Source organism: Hemibagrus wyckioides, linkage group LG19, assembly GCF_019097595.1.
Source record: "Hemibagrus wyckioides isolate EC202008001 linkage group LG19, SWU_Hwy_1.0, whole genome shotgun sequence".
Taxonomy (NCBI): Eukaryota; Metazoa; Chordata; class Actinopteri; order Siluriformes; family Bagridae; genus Hemibagrus; species Hemibagrus wyckioides.
The window spans coordinates 19,557,501-19,574,680 of NC_080728.1; the positions used below are offsets into that span (position 1 = coordinate 19,557,501).

General features: G+C 45.7%; 2 protein-coding genes across 3 annotated transcripts in view; one reads left to right on the plus strand and one right to left on the minus strand.

Annotated features, from left to right (window-relative positions):
* Positions 1 to 4,963, minus strand: part of etnk1 (ethanolamine kinase 1) — a 34,938-nt gene extending 29,975 nt beyond the window's left edge. Inside the window, exon 1 of one of the 2 annotated variants that reach the window (XR_009207403.1) lies at positions 4,313 to 4,963. Coding sequence is in view for 1 of the 2 variants with exons in the window: in XM_058417474.1 (XP_058273457.1) it covers positions 4,313 to 4,459 (147 nt within the window). In the remaining variant the exon portion in view is untranslated. The remainder of the gene's footprint in view (positions 1 to 4,312) is intronic. The other variant, XM_058417474.1, reaches the window with a different exon arrangement.
* A 1,129-nt stretch (positions 4,964 to 6,092) lies between these two features.
* Positions 6,093 to 16,845, plus strand: strap (serine/threonine kinase receptor associated protein). Its single transcript, XM_058417475.1, has 10 exons — positions 6,093 to 6,319; positions 6,617 to 6,743; positions 7,638 to 7,773; positions 8,772 to 8,853; positions 10,768 to 10,840; positions 10,936 to 11,035; positions 11,147 to 11,284; positions 11,772 to 11,908; positions 12,781 to 12,930; positions 16,145 to 16,845. Exons 2-10 carry the CDS (start codon positions 6,632 to 6,634, stop codon positions 16,204 to 16,206), a joined length of 990 nt encoding a protein of 329 aa, XP_058273458.1. The 5' UTR covers positions 6,093 to 6,319; positions 6,617 to 6,631; the 3' UTR covers positions 16,207 to 16,845.
* The last annotated feature ends 335 nt before the right edge of the window (positions 16,846 to 17,180 follow it).

The following is a 17,180-nucleotide window of genomic DNA, read 5'->3' on the forward strand; positions in this document are numbered from 1 at the left end:
CTGCTGTTACTTTTCCCCCGTCACTCTACACACACAACACACACAACACTAACACTTTATGAAGCTCATATGTATATTGACCTATGAATACGTTCATAACCTGTTATAATGCCTTCTTATGACGGTTAATACATTCCATTAAATGCTATTCATAATCATTTACGACAGAGAATTCCAAGTTTCATATTTCCACATTTCGTAACAATGTGTTAGAAGCAGTGTTTATTACACCCTATGTCACCTAGCAGTGATTATAACACTGTATGTCACCTAGCAGTGTTTAAAACACCATATGTCACCTAGCAGTGTTTATAACATAGTAATGTCACCTAGCAGTGTTTATAACACTGTATGTCACCTAGCAGTGTTCATAATGTGGTAATGTCACCTAGCAGTGTTTATAAAGCGGAAATGTTACCTAGCAGTGTTCATAACGCGGTAATGTCACTTAGCAGTGTTTATAATGCAGAAATGTCACCTAGCAGTGTTCATAACACGGTAATGTCACTTAGCAGTGTTTCTAACGCGGAAATGTCACCTAGCAGTGTTCATAACGCAGTAATGTCACCTAGCAGTGTTTATAACGCAGTATGTCACCTATAACAAATGTAATGCTAGTTTTTCAGTTCTCGTTAAAAAAATTCTTGACAAGACGATGACGTAAGAGCGATAATCAACACTTCTTATAAGGCTCTATAGGGGTGTTGTAATGCGTTATCGATTCATAATGCGTAATAAAGCTAGCTATAAACTCTCAGAGAGTAGAGTAGCGTAACTGGGAGTTATTTGTGTGCTAGAACTCCGGCTTATCACCACAATAAACCAAAAAAACGAGAAGTAGCACTCGGCTGTGGTCATGTGACTCTGACAGGAACGAAGGAAACACACAAAAATACTAATATCAACTATTTCTAATTAATATCTAATTAATATTTTTATATTTATAACCTGTTCTTATAACAAATTTAATTCTTTAAATTATTCAAAATATTGTGTCTTTTGTGCATTTATTAATTAAAAACAAAATAATAAGTTATTTATTATTAATAATAATATAATAATTGTTTAGTAATAATAAAATCATTTTTTTAATGATTCTAAAAAATTACTGTTTTATTTTTCTTTAATTTTTGGGGTTCTTTTCCTATCATTTTAATGGCTCTATATTGTTTTGTTTTTTAATTTATTATTTATTAACTTATTATTACTTTATTTTATTTTATTTTTATTCTCTGATTTATTTATTTTTTTCAACAAATAAGACACTTTAATAAATATATATGTAAAAAAAATATTAAATATTAATTATGTCAAATATATTTTTGTGTGGATTTCTACATTAAAGCTGCTTTTCTTAAAAGTAAAAAAAAAATTAAATCCTGTTGAAACACAGGCTTTGTATAAAACCTTTACCGCTTCCCTGAGGAACGTCTGAACAATCCTTAATGCTTCAAAAATGTTGTAAAGATCGTAGATGTCTCTGATGTTGCAACAGTGAAGAAAGCGTTTCTTTTCCTCATACGAGAGCTAGTCCCTCGACTTAGCAGGCAAGGATTATAACACGTTTACGAACGTGTTCTTAGTTTATTGTAAGTGTTTGTTATGAAGGTGGTAATAATAACGAAGCAATATGTAGCAATAAAGATGAAGAACTCAATGCTTGAGGGTTTATTTCTAGTGTTTTCCGGTTTTTCCGGTTTAGACCACACCCACTTTCAGGATTAAATCCAGATCCAGATCCAGACACGGTGTCGCTCTTTTACAGCTGGAATATTTATAGACTTTTTTTCAGCTCCAGGAGAGAAATTTTAGCTGCATATTTTAGGTCCAGACAAAAATATCTAAACGACGATGGCTCATCAGACCAGACTTCACCGTTCACACTGTTTACATTTTAAACTGTTGTGTAATCGCTGACATGGAAGTGGAAACGTGACGTGATTTATTGCTTTTACACCACAACCTGTTAGCAGTTCTGAATGATTTTTAGCTGTTACTAGCTCACGCGTCACATTTACTCTTCATTAAAAAGGAACATTTAACAGTTCCTGTTCTCGCTTATGCTATAGCAGCTAGAAACCCTCATTCCTTCTTCTCTCTCTCTCTCTCTCTCTGCTTCTCTCTCTCTCACTCTCTCCCTGTCTGCTTTTTTCTCTCTCTTTCTGAATCTCTCTCTCTCTCTCTGCTTCTCTCTCTCTATATATATATATCTATCTCTGCTTTTTTATCTCTCTTTCTGAATCTCTCTCTCTCTGCTTCTCTCTTTCTCTGCTTTTCTCTCTCTCTTTCTGTCTCTCTCTCTCTCTGCTTTTTTTCTCTCTCTCTCTGCTTTTCTCTCTCTCCTTCTGTCTCTCTCTCTCTCTCTCTGCTGTTCTCTCTCTCTTTCTGTCTCTCTCTCTCTGCTTTTCTCTCTCTCTCTCTTTCTCTCTCTTGCTCTCTCTCCAGCTTCACCTCTGATTGTTACTAGAGACTCCTTCCATCATTGTTTACATAAACACTCTTCATGTTTACAGAAAACTTTGCCGCATCAAAGAGAAGGTCTTGCGTCCTTGTGAAGGAACTGTTGCTATAGAAACGATATCGTATTTTTAATATTTAACATTCTATTACTATTTTTTCCTAAAAATTCGTAGCCGCACTTCCGTCAGAGCGATTGTTCTAGAAAAGTCTCGGAGCAGATGAATGCAGATCTGATGTAAACACAGATAAGACACCGGCACTCTGGGACACTTTTCAGCTTTAAGCAGCCAGAACGTACCGGAGAGATTCTCCGGAGATGATCTCGAGTTAAGCAGTGTAGACTTTCGGAGCAGTTATTCCAGCCTGGGTCATGCACATGGAGTTTACAGCTACGACTCGACACGCGTCTCCTCTTCTGAGTCCCCGACATGAAGTGGATAAAATTAGACGTGACTCTGACATCTAGCTGTAATTTATAATCTTTATATGTAACATGGAGCACGTGTGTGTGTCCTGTCAGTGGATCAGCACCGGGTTTGTTCATTTTGGTGCCAATCTTCTCCAGGAAAGAGCTGGTGTGGCTGCATGGTTTCATTCCAACCAAACAGAAGCCACACCTGAGTTTACTGAAATGCACTTTACCGATTAACCGATCAAACAAGAAGAACCGGGTGTGGCCACGACTTGATCACACACCCACCCTTTATGAATAAGCCCCTGTGCTACATAATTAAAAACAATCCCACAAACTTTATCTCTAGATCTGTTTACTATCTCCAAAGTCAGTATAGTGACAACTGACAAATAGAGAGGAATCTATCAGCGTTTTGATATTAGAGACTCGACTCGGGTCAGCGCTCCAGGTCACATGACAGCGTGAGTGAGGTAAGAGAGCAGGTTCAATTCACCTTCAAACCTCCAGGGTGTAACACCAACTCCCAACGACCCCCACTGACCAATCACAGAGCACTGTTACTCCCATTGGAGCACTGTTATTGCCAACAACCAATCAGTGATCATCATTATCCCCAACAACCAATCAGTGATCAGCACCTTCATTAATCCAGTCAGCTGATCCAGCACTGTGGTGAAAACTCTCCACAACAAAACTTCCTGTAAACTCTCTCGTTTAATATCTGTCTTCACCCCTGACAGACTCCACACTGCAGTGAGACCGTGTCTGAAGTCCTGATCAGTAATCGATCAGCAGTTATTGATTTAGAATAGAATCCTGTGCACGTGCAGTGAAATGTGACGCTTTGTTTTATATTGATTTATTCGTTTCTTCGTTTTTGGTGGAAGTCGCACGCGCAACCTCAGCACCAAATTTATATGATCCTCATGATATGATTGGAAATCCCCTTCAGGTCGCTTTAAAAACTGCGCGTGTGAATCAAGGGATCGTTCGATCGATTTTAAGTGATCTATAGTTGTGCAGAAACGCTCTGAATGAGAGGTCGGAAATTTAAAAGACGATTTTTTTTCTTCTTCTGATGACACGTGAAGGCAAGAAGACTAACCGCCCTCTCGCGCTCAACCCACCACCACCCCCACCCCCCAGCACCACCACCCACACACATCCCTCCAATCAGCACTCAAACTGCGTCCTCGAGCTTGCTTACAAGCGCAGATACAAACTATCCAGAAACACGAATGATCCTGAAATTGTAATGAAAGTCGGAAATCCCGTCTCGCGCAGTGACGCAGTTGCGCCCGGTGATTTATATCCTGTGCGCTGAGCGAACTAATCATGGTGGTGGTGGTGGTGGGGTTGTTTATTAGCACGCGCTATTCAGGTGATATAAGGCGTATACGATGCGTGCGATGAACCTGTGCACGCGCAGTGCGTTACCTTCATTTTGACCTCCGTCGGCTTCCACTGGGGTCTGAGCGCCTTGATGAGCTGCAGCGCCCCTGGTCTGCAGTCGTGCTCGTCCACGGTCACGTCCAGTTTGGGCACGACAGGCGCACCGTCAGGGACATGGATGTAGTTCGCCATGGGTTAGGAATGAGGAAAAATAAAAAATAAGAAGTCACTTGTGAGGTTTAGAAGAAGAAGTCGTTAAGCGCTGCTGCAGCAGGTTTCTCTCGTAGATGCGCTGCGTCCCGGAATGAGAGCGGAATTTAATGCGGGTTAGAAGAAGCTTTAAAGCAGCCCTGGCTACGCCTTCTCCTCTTCTCTTACCCCGCCCCTCAGGAGGAAGAGCGCGCAGTGCATGCTGGGTCCACCCTGACTCATCCCCTCTACGTCAGATCTTTCAAAGCGAAGTAAAGTCATGTTAAACATCTCTCACTGATCCGCTGATCTGTCGATACGATACGGAGTCATGCCGAGACTCGCGAAGCTCGATACTCATCCTCTCGGGCAGGAGTGGCCTTGTGTAAATAAAGAGCATGCATTTGCATTTCCTGTTACAGAAAATAAGGATTACATCTGTGACTGTTCTCTCTAGGTGTCCAGTTCCAGGTGTGTGTGCACACTTTATCCCAGTGTTCCCGGGACAGACTCCACGGCCACAGTATCACCCTGAGCGGGATCAAGTGCTTACTGATGATGAAGGAATGTGTATACTCTTCTGTGTGTGTGTGTGTGTGGGTGTGTGTGAGAGAGAGAGAGACAGAGAGAGAGAGAGAAGGGGGAGAGCGAGAGTGAAAGAGAGTGAGAGAAGGGGAAGAGAGAGAGAGATAAAGTAAGACAGAAAAAAAGAAATATCAGGACAGAAAGAATAAACAAATAAATGCTATGTATATCCTTCCTGTGACTTATGGACGTCGTTCCTCATAATAGTTTATGAATATAATCCCTGACTTCACATTATACAAAATAAGATTCTGAACTGTTGTTGTTGTTATGTAACTACTGCATTATAGACACAAATGAATATTTTGTAAATACCGGATGTTACAGTTTTCTTAATAGCTTGTTACCCTTTTCTTAGTACTTTTTTTTTTTCAAGACACTCCTTATATAAATAAATATATGAATAAATGCATTATAAAGGTGTTGTATTTAAAGAGACTCTGAAAAGAGGTACTGTTGTTACAGTCTTATGTTTCAACCCGGACATCATTTTATGACGAGGAAATACGCGGCGGTTTTGGAATCAAGCCAATTATTACTCTTTATCAACCTGTTGGTGGCGCGACTCGAGGCTTTCAACTGACTAGAAATTTGGGAGTTTTTAAGACTTTTTGTGAATTTTGTGACGTTATTTAAGAAAATCAAAAGAAACTAAACACAAATCCGGCACCATTCTGAGCAGACGTTGTGCGAACCGAGAGATTAGCTTCACTCGCATCAGCGCTCCAAATCCCCAACGACCAATCACTGAGCACTATTGTTCGAAACAGCCAATCAACGATCATCAATGTTACCTCTTTGGCCAATCACTGATCAGAATGGTTGGTCCCGCCTGCCCAAATCCGTCCTAGTTTTTAGTAAATCTTTCTTAAAAATTTGTTTTACATAAATATGTAAATGTTTTTGAGTGTAGATTATATACTCTCCTAAGAAATAAGATATAATGTATATTATGAAAAAAAATCTTCATAAAGAATATAACTTCGTGATATGGAAATATTCACGACGCTCATGAATATGCAAATTAGCCCCGTGACGCCCTCTAGTGACGTCGCGGATATTAGCCTTAGCGTTAGCATTAGCGCTTTTTCCCGTGGAAAAAGAGAGATCAGCGTTGTTCCGGTGTCGCTGCAGCCGGTGGCACGGCACTTTGCACTGGGAGAGCGCGGCTCTTCGCTTAACCTCTCCGCGTCACCCTTTTAGTGGTCTGTCCTGCCTGGAGAGAGAGAGAGAAACACCCCATTAGCGTGCTGTTTCCTTTGCTGTCTGCGTGCACAGGTGCTCTAATGCTAAGCTAGCTGCCTCGCTGTGTGTGACTAGCCTGGGGGTTCAGCTGACGCGGCTAGTTAGCTTAGCCTAGCTTAGCGTGGGTTTGTGGGATATTTTTTTGCCCCCTAAAACAACAACAGCACAGATTCCAGTGTGAATGTTTTAATACAGACGTAACTGACATGTGTATGATTTTAAAAGCAATAATGTTTAATATCGAGACCAGGCGCTGGATCTGTGGACCTGTGTTTAGCTAGCTAACGTAATGTTCTGTTTCTTCCCGTCACTTCCGGTCTGTATCCCCAGGTTTACTTTAGAGACATGGCGATGAGACAGACTCCTCTCACGTGCTCCGGTCACACCAGGCCTGTCGTGGATCTGGCCTTCAGCGGAATCACTCCTTATGGCTATTTTCTCATCAGTGCTTGTAAAGGTGGGTCCTCATCTTCCTCCTCCTCATCTTCCTCCTCCTCCTTATTCATGTGATATGTTTACATACTGTATGTTCAGATCAGACTTGAGCTTGAGTGGACGAAGAACCCTGTACGTTATTTCTGATTGTAGCAGAAGTGTCCTGAGTTGAAATCCGTGACTCGGGTTCTTGCTATCGTGACCTAAGGTGACCGACGACCCTCGTAGGTCAGTGTGATGAAATCCTGGTGAAAATCTAAATCTACCTCTAAGAGGACGACAGACACACGGCAGCGCCGACGTAGTGTGTGTGTGTTTACGTGAGGCGATGATGTATCCACATGAGTCGTGGTCATAGAGTCGCAGATCTGTTGTCAGAGGATCTTCAGATCTTCTTTTTGAAGTTAGTTAGTTAGTTTCACACGTTTAAAAAACACGAGCTGAAAAATGAACAGAAAATGCTTTCAAAAGGAAAAATCTCTTCGTTCTTCGGCCGATGCTTTAGAGACGCCGCTCAGTGACACAAAAATCACACGTCGTAAAAGGCCATTTTTTTTTCCTATCATGGAATTCCGATAGCTGATGACCCTCTTGGTTTGGTCAGTGTGCAAAAGCTAACTAAAGGGCTGCTACATCTATAACTACGACTACAACGGTCAGTGAAAATCCACTGATATGAGGACGACATGCTCGCCTATGTAGATAGCTACAGAATATCATCGATGGAGAAACCAAATACTCATTATGTTAGTTTTTCTGTTCCACGAGTCCAGAACCGTCTCCACTCCGTCCTCATTCCTCACCCTGAGGTTATTTTAGGCGACGTCCTTATGACCGCGACACCTGTATGCAAATTTATGCAAATCAGACTCTCGAGCATGACGCAACTCCTTCTCTCTTCTCTCCTCACGTGCAGATGGTAAACCGATGCTGCGCCAGGGAGACACAGGGGACTGGATCGGGACGTTCTTGGGTCACAAAGGTGCTGTTTGGGGCGCCACCTTAAATAAAGAAGCCACGAAGGCGGCGACTGCGGCTGCCGATTTCTCTGCGTAAGGAAAAAGTGTTTTTTTATCTATGATGTATAAAAGGGGAGGGGGGGGGGGTCAATGTTATCTAGACTCCATTCGATATTCTGAACAGAAATAGAGGAAGAGACGTCATAGGAAGCAGTGCAGCCAGCGAGACAGATTGAAGCTCCGCCGCATCACTCTTTCTAGTTAGAAATGAAGCAAAACAAATCCCACTGCATCACTGTCGATCAGAAAGGCATTGTGGGTAAAACAGGAATGTAGAAATGATGTGAGGATAAATTCATGGGTGTGTAGATGAAACATCCTGATTATTTCACCTCACGCTCACTACACAGCTCCCGATGCATCCTGTAAACACTACATGATGGGAAAAGAGTCTCCTCTCTCACAGACATCTATAGATTCAAGCTCTATAAATATAACTGTTTTTAAATAAGACAAACTTCTTCAAAATGTTCCACTGGATATGCAAACATTTCAGCAGAAACACTGGCTTTCTTTCAAACTCGCGGGCATATATTGATCATCTGTGAAGTCCAAAACGGCTCATTTGCATGTAGAGACGCCCACAAAACGCCATAAAAGGGACAGGGATAAAAGCACCGAGTGCAGGGACATGAAATGAACAGTCAGAGTAAAAACAACAGCAATAAGGATTTGTCTTAAGATAAAATCATCCCTAGTGAGAAGCCTGAGTCGACTGTGGCGAGGGAAAACTCCCTTAGATGGTATGAGGAAGAAACCTTGAGAGGAACCAGACTCAAAAGGGAACGTCATCCTCGTTTGGGTGACACCGGAGAGTGTGATTATAAATGATTATAAACACAAAAGTGTGTAATTCTGAACAATCTCCTTCAGTCATATACAGTCAGGTGGAGTTGTGTGACGCGAATCTGATGACACGGATCTGTTCATACCCAGGTTTCTAAACAGAACTAACAGGAAGTAAAGCTCATGGTTTATTCTAGTTCCAGGTTCTTCACCAGAGGTGTTGTTTTGTTTGTTTGTTTTTGCAGAAAGGTGTGGGACGCAGTCACGGGAGACGAGGTCCTCACCCTGGCGCACAAGCACATCGTCAAATCGGTGAACTTCACGCAGGTCAGAAGACTCCAGAGCCGAAAAAATACACTCGCTTTATTTTTATTTGTTTATGGAAAAGTGCCAGAGGAATTTTGCTTACCGCAGGAAAAGTGTTTTATTCCTCTTACGCCACAGCAGTATGTAACATATATATTAGTATAGTAATAATCATCATCATAAAAATGAACTGCTGTTACAGATAATTAATCAACACCTTAATCCACAGAACACACACACAGGTCACTCTAATGCCACTCTGATGTGTTCATTAACAAATAAAAAGCAGGACATTAGCGCTCTACATGTTAGTGATGGAGTGACACACCTGCGGCTCACCTGGCCAGGTATGACGGATGAAGCTGTCACTTTTTCACCACAGTGTTTTCCTAACTCAGGCATTCAGATCACGCTGCAGAAGGTCCATCTGCGCTGGTTTATTTTGCGCACCACGGCGTCAAGCGCTAAATTTTTTTAAAAATGTAAATAACAGCGTTCCTTATTTTGAGAGCTCAGGACAGAAGATTGTGTTACATGGGTCAGAGTTCAGATTATGGCACTTGATTATTTTCGGCTGTGATCTATCTGTCTAATGTGTACACCGATCAGCCATAACATTATGACCACCTGCCTTATATTGTGTTGCTCCGCCTTTTTGCTGCCAAAACAGCCCTGACTTGTCGAGGCATTAGATCCCTGAAGGTGTGCTGTGTACCTGTATCTGGCACCAAGATGTTAGCCGCAGATCCTTTAAAGTACTGTAGGTACCTCGCAACTCACAGGACTTAAAGGACACTTTAGATTGATAGTGACCGCTGCAGACCGGGAGAGCCACAAGAGCCGCAGTTTTGGAGATGCCTTCATCAAACTCGCTCAAATCCTTACGCTTGTCCATTTTACCTGCTTCTAACACCAACTTTGAGGACAAAATGTTCACTTGCTGCCTAATACACAGATCAGGTATAACATTATGACCGCTGAGAGGTGACGTGAATAAGACTGATGATCTCATCATGGCACCTGTTAGTGGTGGGATATATTAGGCAGCAAGTGAACATTTTGTCCTCAAAGTTGATGTTAGAAGCAGGAAAAATGGACAAGTGTAAGGATTTGAGCTTTGAGTTTGACAAAGGGCCAAATTGTGATGGCTAGACCACTGGATCAGAGCATCTCCAAAACTGCAGCTCTTGTGGGGTGTTCCCGGTCTGCAGTGGTCAGTGTTTATCAAAAGTGGTCCAAGGAAGGAACAGTGGTGAACCGGCGACAGGGTCATGGGCCTTCAAGGCTCGTTGATGCACGTGGGGAGTGAAGGCTGGCCCGTGTGATCCGATCCAACAGACAAGCTACTGTTGCTCAACTTGCTGAAGAAGTTAATGCTGGTTCTGATAGAAAGGTGTCAGAATACACAGTGCAGGACGGGTCAGGGCTGTTTTGGCAGCAAAAGGGGGGCCAAGACAATATTAGGCAGGTGGTCATAATGTTATGCCTGATCAGTGTACATCCCACCCACTAACAGGTGCAATGACAAAGAGATAATCAGTGTTGTTCACTTCACCTGTCACTGCTCACAGTGTTAGGGCTGATCTGTGTGTACATAGTCAGTCTGACTCTGTGTGTGTGTGAGTGAGAGAGATTGGTGTACATAATCAGTCTGACTGTGTGTGTGTGTGTGAGTGAGAGAGATTGGTGTACATATAATCAGTCTGACTGTGTGTGTGTGAGTGAGAGAGATTGGTGTACATATAATCAGTCTGACTGTGTGTGTGTGAGTGAGAGAGATTGGTGTACATATAATCAGTCTGACTGTGTGTGTGAGTGAGAGAGATTGGTGTACATAATCAGTCTGACTGTGTGTGTGTGTGTGTGTGTGTGAGAGAGATTGGTGTACATATAGTCAGTCTGACTGTGTGTGTTTTATTGTTTGTCTACGAACAGGACAGTAACTGCCTTTTGACCGGAGGAAATGATAAAATGCTGCGGATTTATGACCTCAGCAAACCTGAAGCAGGTACAAAGAGAGAGAGAGAGATTAGTGAACACATTGATAATATTTGTTTACATCAGAAAGTCCTGTGTGAATGATCATGAATGAATCTTGTGCAGAGCCGCGAGAGATCTCGGGCCACACGGCAGCCATTAAGAAAGCTCTGTGGTGTAACAGCGACCAGCAGATCCTCTCTGCCGCTGATGATAAAACCATACGGTAACATTTCATCTCTGGATATTTACACTGCATGGTGTGTGTGTGTGTGTAGAGTCAATAAAGGCGTGCAATAAAGTCAATATTTGTTTGTTCTTATCGTCTCTCGTTCAGTCTCTGGGACAGAAACACAGGAGAGGTGGTGAAGACTCTGTCGTTCGAGGCGTCCGTCGGCAGCATGGAGTACGTCCCCGACGGCGAGATCGTGGTCATCACCTACGGAAGGACCATCGGCTTCTACAACGCTCAAACGTAAATAACTCGCTCGCTGCAGCCAAGCTCCAGGGCAGATGGTCCTGTAGAGCGTGTGGTGCTCCTTAAACACCAGTTTGCATGAAAGACAGCAGGTGTTGCCGTGACGGAGGCTGTGTGTGTGTGTGTGTGATTGCGTTACGCTTCCTTCAGATCATTGCACGCGAGCCATCTTAAAGCAATACACCACAGATTAATCTCATTAAAACATGACGTGTGTCTAAAGAGAAATCTCTTTCTTTTTTTTTTATAAATTAAAGCTACTACAAAGATGATAAATATATTAAGAGGCAACAAATGAAAAAAGAATGCAGTAAAGTCTTTAAATAAGCTTAATAGATCTTATAGGTTATGTAGTAGGGATTTATTTATTAATTTATTTTTCTACCTTCCAATATCAGAGTGTGTGGTTAGTAGTAAACATGTTTGTGAGCTCAGTTCTGTCCTGTATAACAGATTATTCACGATGGTTTGCTTGTGTCTCCAGCCTGGACCTGATCAAGACAGTGGACGCTCCGGCCTCCATTCACTCGGCCTCCCTGCACCCTGACAAAGATTTCTTTGTGGCAGGAGGAGACGACTTCAAGCTCTACAAGTACGACTACACCACCAAGGAGGAAATGGGTAGGAGTTTACATTGAACATCCTGTCCAAAAAATAAATAAATGAACATTTCCATTCTGTGTAGCATGTTCACATCAAGGGTCACAGGAGAGTTTTTTTGTTTTTGTTTTTTTTTTTAAATAACCATTCAGGGTTTATAGAGCCAGGAGATTTTTAAAATTCATTCTTTTATTATTTTTTTTATTTTATTTTATATATTTTTTTTTTATCACCAATCGAGGTCTATAGAGCCAGGAAACTTTTTTTTTTTTTTAATAGAATTTTTTTAATTAATTTATTTTTTTAAATATTTTCTTGAATCACCATTCGGGGTTTGTAGAGCCAGGAGATTTTTTATTTATTTATTTATTTATTTTAAATCACTACTCAGGGTTTATAGAGCCAGGAGATTTTTAAAAAAAATTCTATTATTATTATTTTATATATATATTTTTTAATCACCAGTCAGGGTTTAGAGATCCAGGAGATTTGTTAAATTCTTTTATTATTGTTTTTATTTTATATATATTTTTAAATCACCAGGAACCAAGAGATTTTTTTAATTCTTTTATTATTTTTATTTATTTATTAATTTATTTTTAAATCCTCTCTAATACCCCTGACATTGTGCTGCGTTCCAGGTGAAGTTGAAACCCGACCCAGAGACGTCTAATTGACATGGCCATCCACTCTGCGTGAAATAAATAATATAATAAATATGCACTATGTTGCCAAAACTTTTGAAACGTCTACCTTTACATGCACATGGATTTTTATGACATCCGATTCTTAATCTGTAGGGTTTAATATGGAGTTGTCCCGCCATTTGCAGCTAGAAAAGCTTCAACTCAACTCTGTTCGTCATAAATATCTCTCTCTCTCCTCTCTCACAGAGTCGTATAAGGGTCACTTCGGGCCTGTACACTGCGTGCGCTTCAGTCCCGATGGAGAGCTGTACGCCAGCGGCTCTGAGGACGGGACGCTGCGCCTGTGGCAGACCGCCGTGGGGAAAACGTACGGACTGTGGAAGTGTGTGCTGCCCGGTGAGTGACCGTCACTCCACACGCATCACCTGATCCACGTTCATCACTTTCACTTGGTCTAAAAAAAGACTGAAATATCTCTGAACCGCAGAAACGGCCTAAGTAGCATGTTCACGTGTGTTAGCGTAGCGCTTCTGCTGTAGATGCTGGCTAGCTAAGTTGCTAGCACTTCCCTATCTTGCCAACATTTCAGATCCATCAGCAAGTGAAGGTTCAAAAAATCCAAAAAATATCTGTATGCCGTTCCTCAGGACTCTCCGGTTTCCTCCCAGAACCGTGTTAGTGGGGGAGGTGATAAGTGGTGACTCGGGGTGGGGTGAGGGGACAGGCGTGTGTGTGTGAGAGAGTGGGGGACAGGGGTGTGAGACAGGCGTGTGTGTGTGTGAGTGGGGGACAGGGGTGTGTGTGAGTGGGGGACAGGGGTGTGAGACAGGCATGTGAGTGGGGGACAGGGGTGTGAGACAGGCATGTGAGTGGGGGACAGGGGTGTGAGACAGGCGTGTGTGTGTGTGAGTGAGGGACAGGGGTGTGAGACAGGCGTGTGTGTGTGAATGGGGGACAGGGGTGTGAGACAGGCGTGTGTGAGAGGGGGACAGGCTTGTGTGTGTGAGTGGGGGACAGGGGGGTGAGACAGGCGTGTGTGTGTGAGTGGGGGACAGGGGTGTGAGACAGGCGTGTGTGTGTGAGTGGGGGACGGGTGTGAGACAGGCGTGTGTGTGGGGGACAGGGGTGTGAGACAGGCATGTGAGTGGGGGACAGGGGTGTGAGACAGGCGTGTGTGTGAGTGAGGGACAGGGGTGTGAGACAGGCGTGTGTGTGAGAGTGGGGGACAGGGGTGTGAGACAGGCGTGTGTGTGTGAGTGGGGGACAGGGGTGTGAGACAGGCGTGTGAGTGGGGGACAGGGGTGTGAGACAGGCGTGTGAGTGGGGGACAGGGGTGTGAGACAGGGGTGTGAGTGGGGGACAGGGGTGTGTGTGTGAGTGGGGGACAGGGGTGTGAGACAGGCATGTGAGTGGGGGACAGGGGTGTGAGACAGGCATGTGAGTGGGGGACAGGGGTGTGAGACAGGCATGTGAGTGGGGGACAGGGGTGTGAGACAGGCGTGTGAGTGGGGGACAGGGGTGTGAGACAGGCGTGTGAGTGGGGGACAGGGGTGTGAGACAGGCGTGTGTGTGAGAGTGGGGGACAGGGGTGTGAGACAGGCGTGTGCGTGGGGGACAGGGGTGTGAGACAGGCGTGTGTGTGAGAGTGGGGGACAGGGGTGTGAGACAGGCGTGTGTGAGAGGGGGACAGGCTTGTGTGTGTGAGTGGGGGACAGGGGTGTGAGACAGGCGTGTGAGTGGGGGACAGGGGTGTGAGAGGGGCGTGGGAGTGGGGGAGAGGGGTGTGAGACAGGCGTGTGAGTGGGGGACAGGGGTGTGTGTGTGAGTGGGGGACAGGGGTGTGAGACAGGCATGTGAGTGGGGGACAGGGGTGTGAGACAGGCATGTGAGTGGGGGTCAGGGGTGTGAGACAGGCATGTGAGTGGGGGACAGGGGTGTGAGACAGGCGTGTGAGTGGGGGACAGGGGTGTGAGACAGGCGTGTGCGTGGGGGACAGGGGTGTGAGACAGGCGTGTGTGTGAGAGTGGGGGACAGGGGTGTGAGACAGGCGTGTGCGTGGGGGACAGGGGTGTGAGACAGGCGTGTGTGTGAGAGTGGGGGACAGGGGTGTGAGACAGGCGTGTGTGTGAGAGTGGGGGACAGGGGTGTGAGACAGGCGTGTGTGTGAGAGTGGGGGACAGGGGTGTGAGACAGGCGTGTGTGTGAGAGTGGGGGACAGGGGTGTGAGACAGGCGTGTGTGTGAGAGTGGGGGACAGGGGTGTGAGACAGGCGTGTGTGTGAGAGTGGGGGACAGGGGTGTGAGACAGGCGTGTGTGTGAGAGTGGGGGACAGGGGTGTGAGACAGGCGTGTGTGTGGGGGACGGGGGTGAGAGAGGCGTGTGTGTGGGGGACAGGGGTGTGAGACAGGCGTGTGTGTGGGGGACAGGGGTGTGAGACAGGCGTGTGTGTGGGGGACAGGGGTGTGAGACAGGCGTAGGCGTGTGTGTGCGCGACAGGGGTGTGAGACAGGCGTAGGCGTGTGTGTGGGGGACAGGGGTGTGAGACAGGCGTGTGTGTGTGGGTGGGGGACAGGGGTGTGAGACAGGCGTGTGTGTGTGAGTGGGGGACAGGGGTGTGAGACAGGCGTGTGTGCGTGAGTGGGGGACAGGGGTGTGAGACAGGCGTGTGTGTGTGAGTGGGGGACAGGGGTGTGAGACAGGCGTAGGCGTGTGTGTGGGGGACAGGGGTGTGAGACAGGCGTAGGCGTGTGTGTGGGGGACAGGGGTGTGAGACAGGCATGTGTGTGTGAGTGGGGGACAGGGGTGTGAGACAGGCGAGTGTGTGTGTGTGGGGGACAGGGGTGAGAGGCGGGCGTGTGAGGGGGGGCGAGGCGGGTGTGTGGGGGAGAGGGGTGTGAGACAGACATGTGTGTGTGAGTGGGGGACAGGGGTGTGAGACACGCGTGTGTGCGTGAGTGGGGGCCAGGGGTGTGAGACAGGCGTGTGTGTGGGGGACAGGGGTGTGAGGCCGGCGTGTGTGCGGCGGTCAGGGGTGTGAGACAGGCGTGTGTGTGGGGGACAGGGGAGTGAGACAGGCGTGTGTGTGGGGGACAGGGGAGTGTGACAGGCGTGTGTGTGTGAGTGGGGGACAGGGGTGTGAGACAGGCGTGTGTGTGAGAGTGGGGGACAGGGGTGTGAGACAGGCGTGTGTGTGAGAGTGGGGGACAGGGGTGTGAGACAGGCGTGTGTGTGTGAGTGGGGGACAGGGGTGTGAGACAGGCGTGTGTGTGGGGGACAGGGGTGTGAGACAGGCGTGTGTGTGTGAGTGGGGGACAGGGGTGTGAGACAGGCGTGTGTGGGGGACAGGGGTGTGAGACAGGCGTGTGTGGGGGACATGTGTGTTGATTTAAGGCAGCACAGGCTGTGTGATATTAGGAGATGAGGATATTGTAGATGTGCTATTTATTTATATTTAAAGAATTCTGATCTGACTGAAAACAGCTCATGTTTTGTTTAAAATAGTGTTAAAGTTCTTTATTAAACCCAGCGGTGTGTTTGATCTTCTATCCTGATGTGTAAATCTCGATACTGTATTTTGGTTCGTCTCTAAATGAAAATCTTTGTCCGACAGAGGAGCTTTCTTCGGAGAACTCGGACGCTCTCTACTGCCCTCCGGCTGAGATCAAGGCCTGAGGTGTGGAGCTGCAGAGAGGAAGAGAGAAGGAGAGGAGAGGTCCAGGACAGGTCCAGATCAGATCCCCTGCAGAGTGCTGTGCCACCTCAATCTCCATCACCCTGTACAAATAATCCGAAAAGAGAAGCAACCACCGGGCGTGGAGCTGCAGCCGGGGAGTGCAAGGGAACGCAGCAGCAGCGTCACGCTACACGACCCTGACCACGACCCTGACCACGCACCAGGAGGCAGTAGTAGAGATGGGAGTGCTGACCTTCTGACTCCCAGCTGCCTGCTCTCTCTCTGATGCTGTTCGACACCGTCCAGCTCCTCCAACGCTACTTTACTTTCATTACTCGAGCTTTTCTTTCTTTGTTGTTGTTGTTTTTTTTTTCTCCACAGAAAGTAAACAGAATGTGCTTTTAAACAAACAAAAAACAGGATCCACTCAGTGAAGATGATCCAGAGGTGTTGCGTCACATGTAATCCACAGTGGTGTCGTGGTGTATTATATTAACCACCCGTCAGTTTCAGGGTGTGTTTTGAAATGTAACAGTGAAAGAAAAAAATACTAACAAAATAAAAAACTTAAGTTCTTAACTATGTTTTTCTTTGCAGCTGTAATGTGTGATCAATAAAGGTGAATGAGATTACATTTACGTGTGTGTGTGTGTACACAGTGCTTCATTTCACGTGTGTGGGGGACAGGTGTGAGTTTGGGAGACGTGTGTGTGAGAGAGACAGGTGTGGGGGGGCAGGAGTGTGGTGAGAATGGGACAAGTGTGTGTGGGGGGGTGGCAGGTGTGTGTGCATGGAACAAGTGGGGGGTGCAGGTGTGAGTTTGGGGGTGAAGGGTGTGTGTGGGACAGATGTGAGTTTGGGGGTGAAGTGTGTGTGTGAGGGACATGTTTTAACTTAAAAAGGGCAAAAAAAGCTGATAAAGCTGAGAGATAACAGACCCCGCTCTGGTGCAGAAGCACAATGTAAGAGAAGT

Bases quoted from the DNA above. Each gene is read 5' to 3' on its own strand.
- strap (XM_058417475.1), top strand. From the start codon at position 6,632: ATGGCGATGAGACAGACTCCTCTCACGTGCTCCGGTCACACCAGGCCT. The intron at 6,744-7,637 runs GTGGGTCCTCAT...CCTCACGTGCAG, and splicing joins TCTCATCAGTGCTTGTAAAG to ATGGTAAACCGATGCTGCGC. The intron at 11,285-11,771 runs GTAAATAACTCG...TTGTGTCTCCAG, and splicing joins GGCTTCTACAACGCTCAAAC to CCTGGACCTGATCAAGACAG.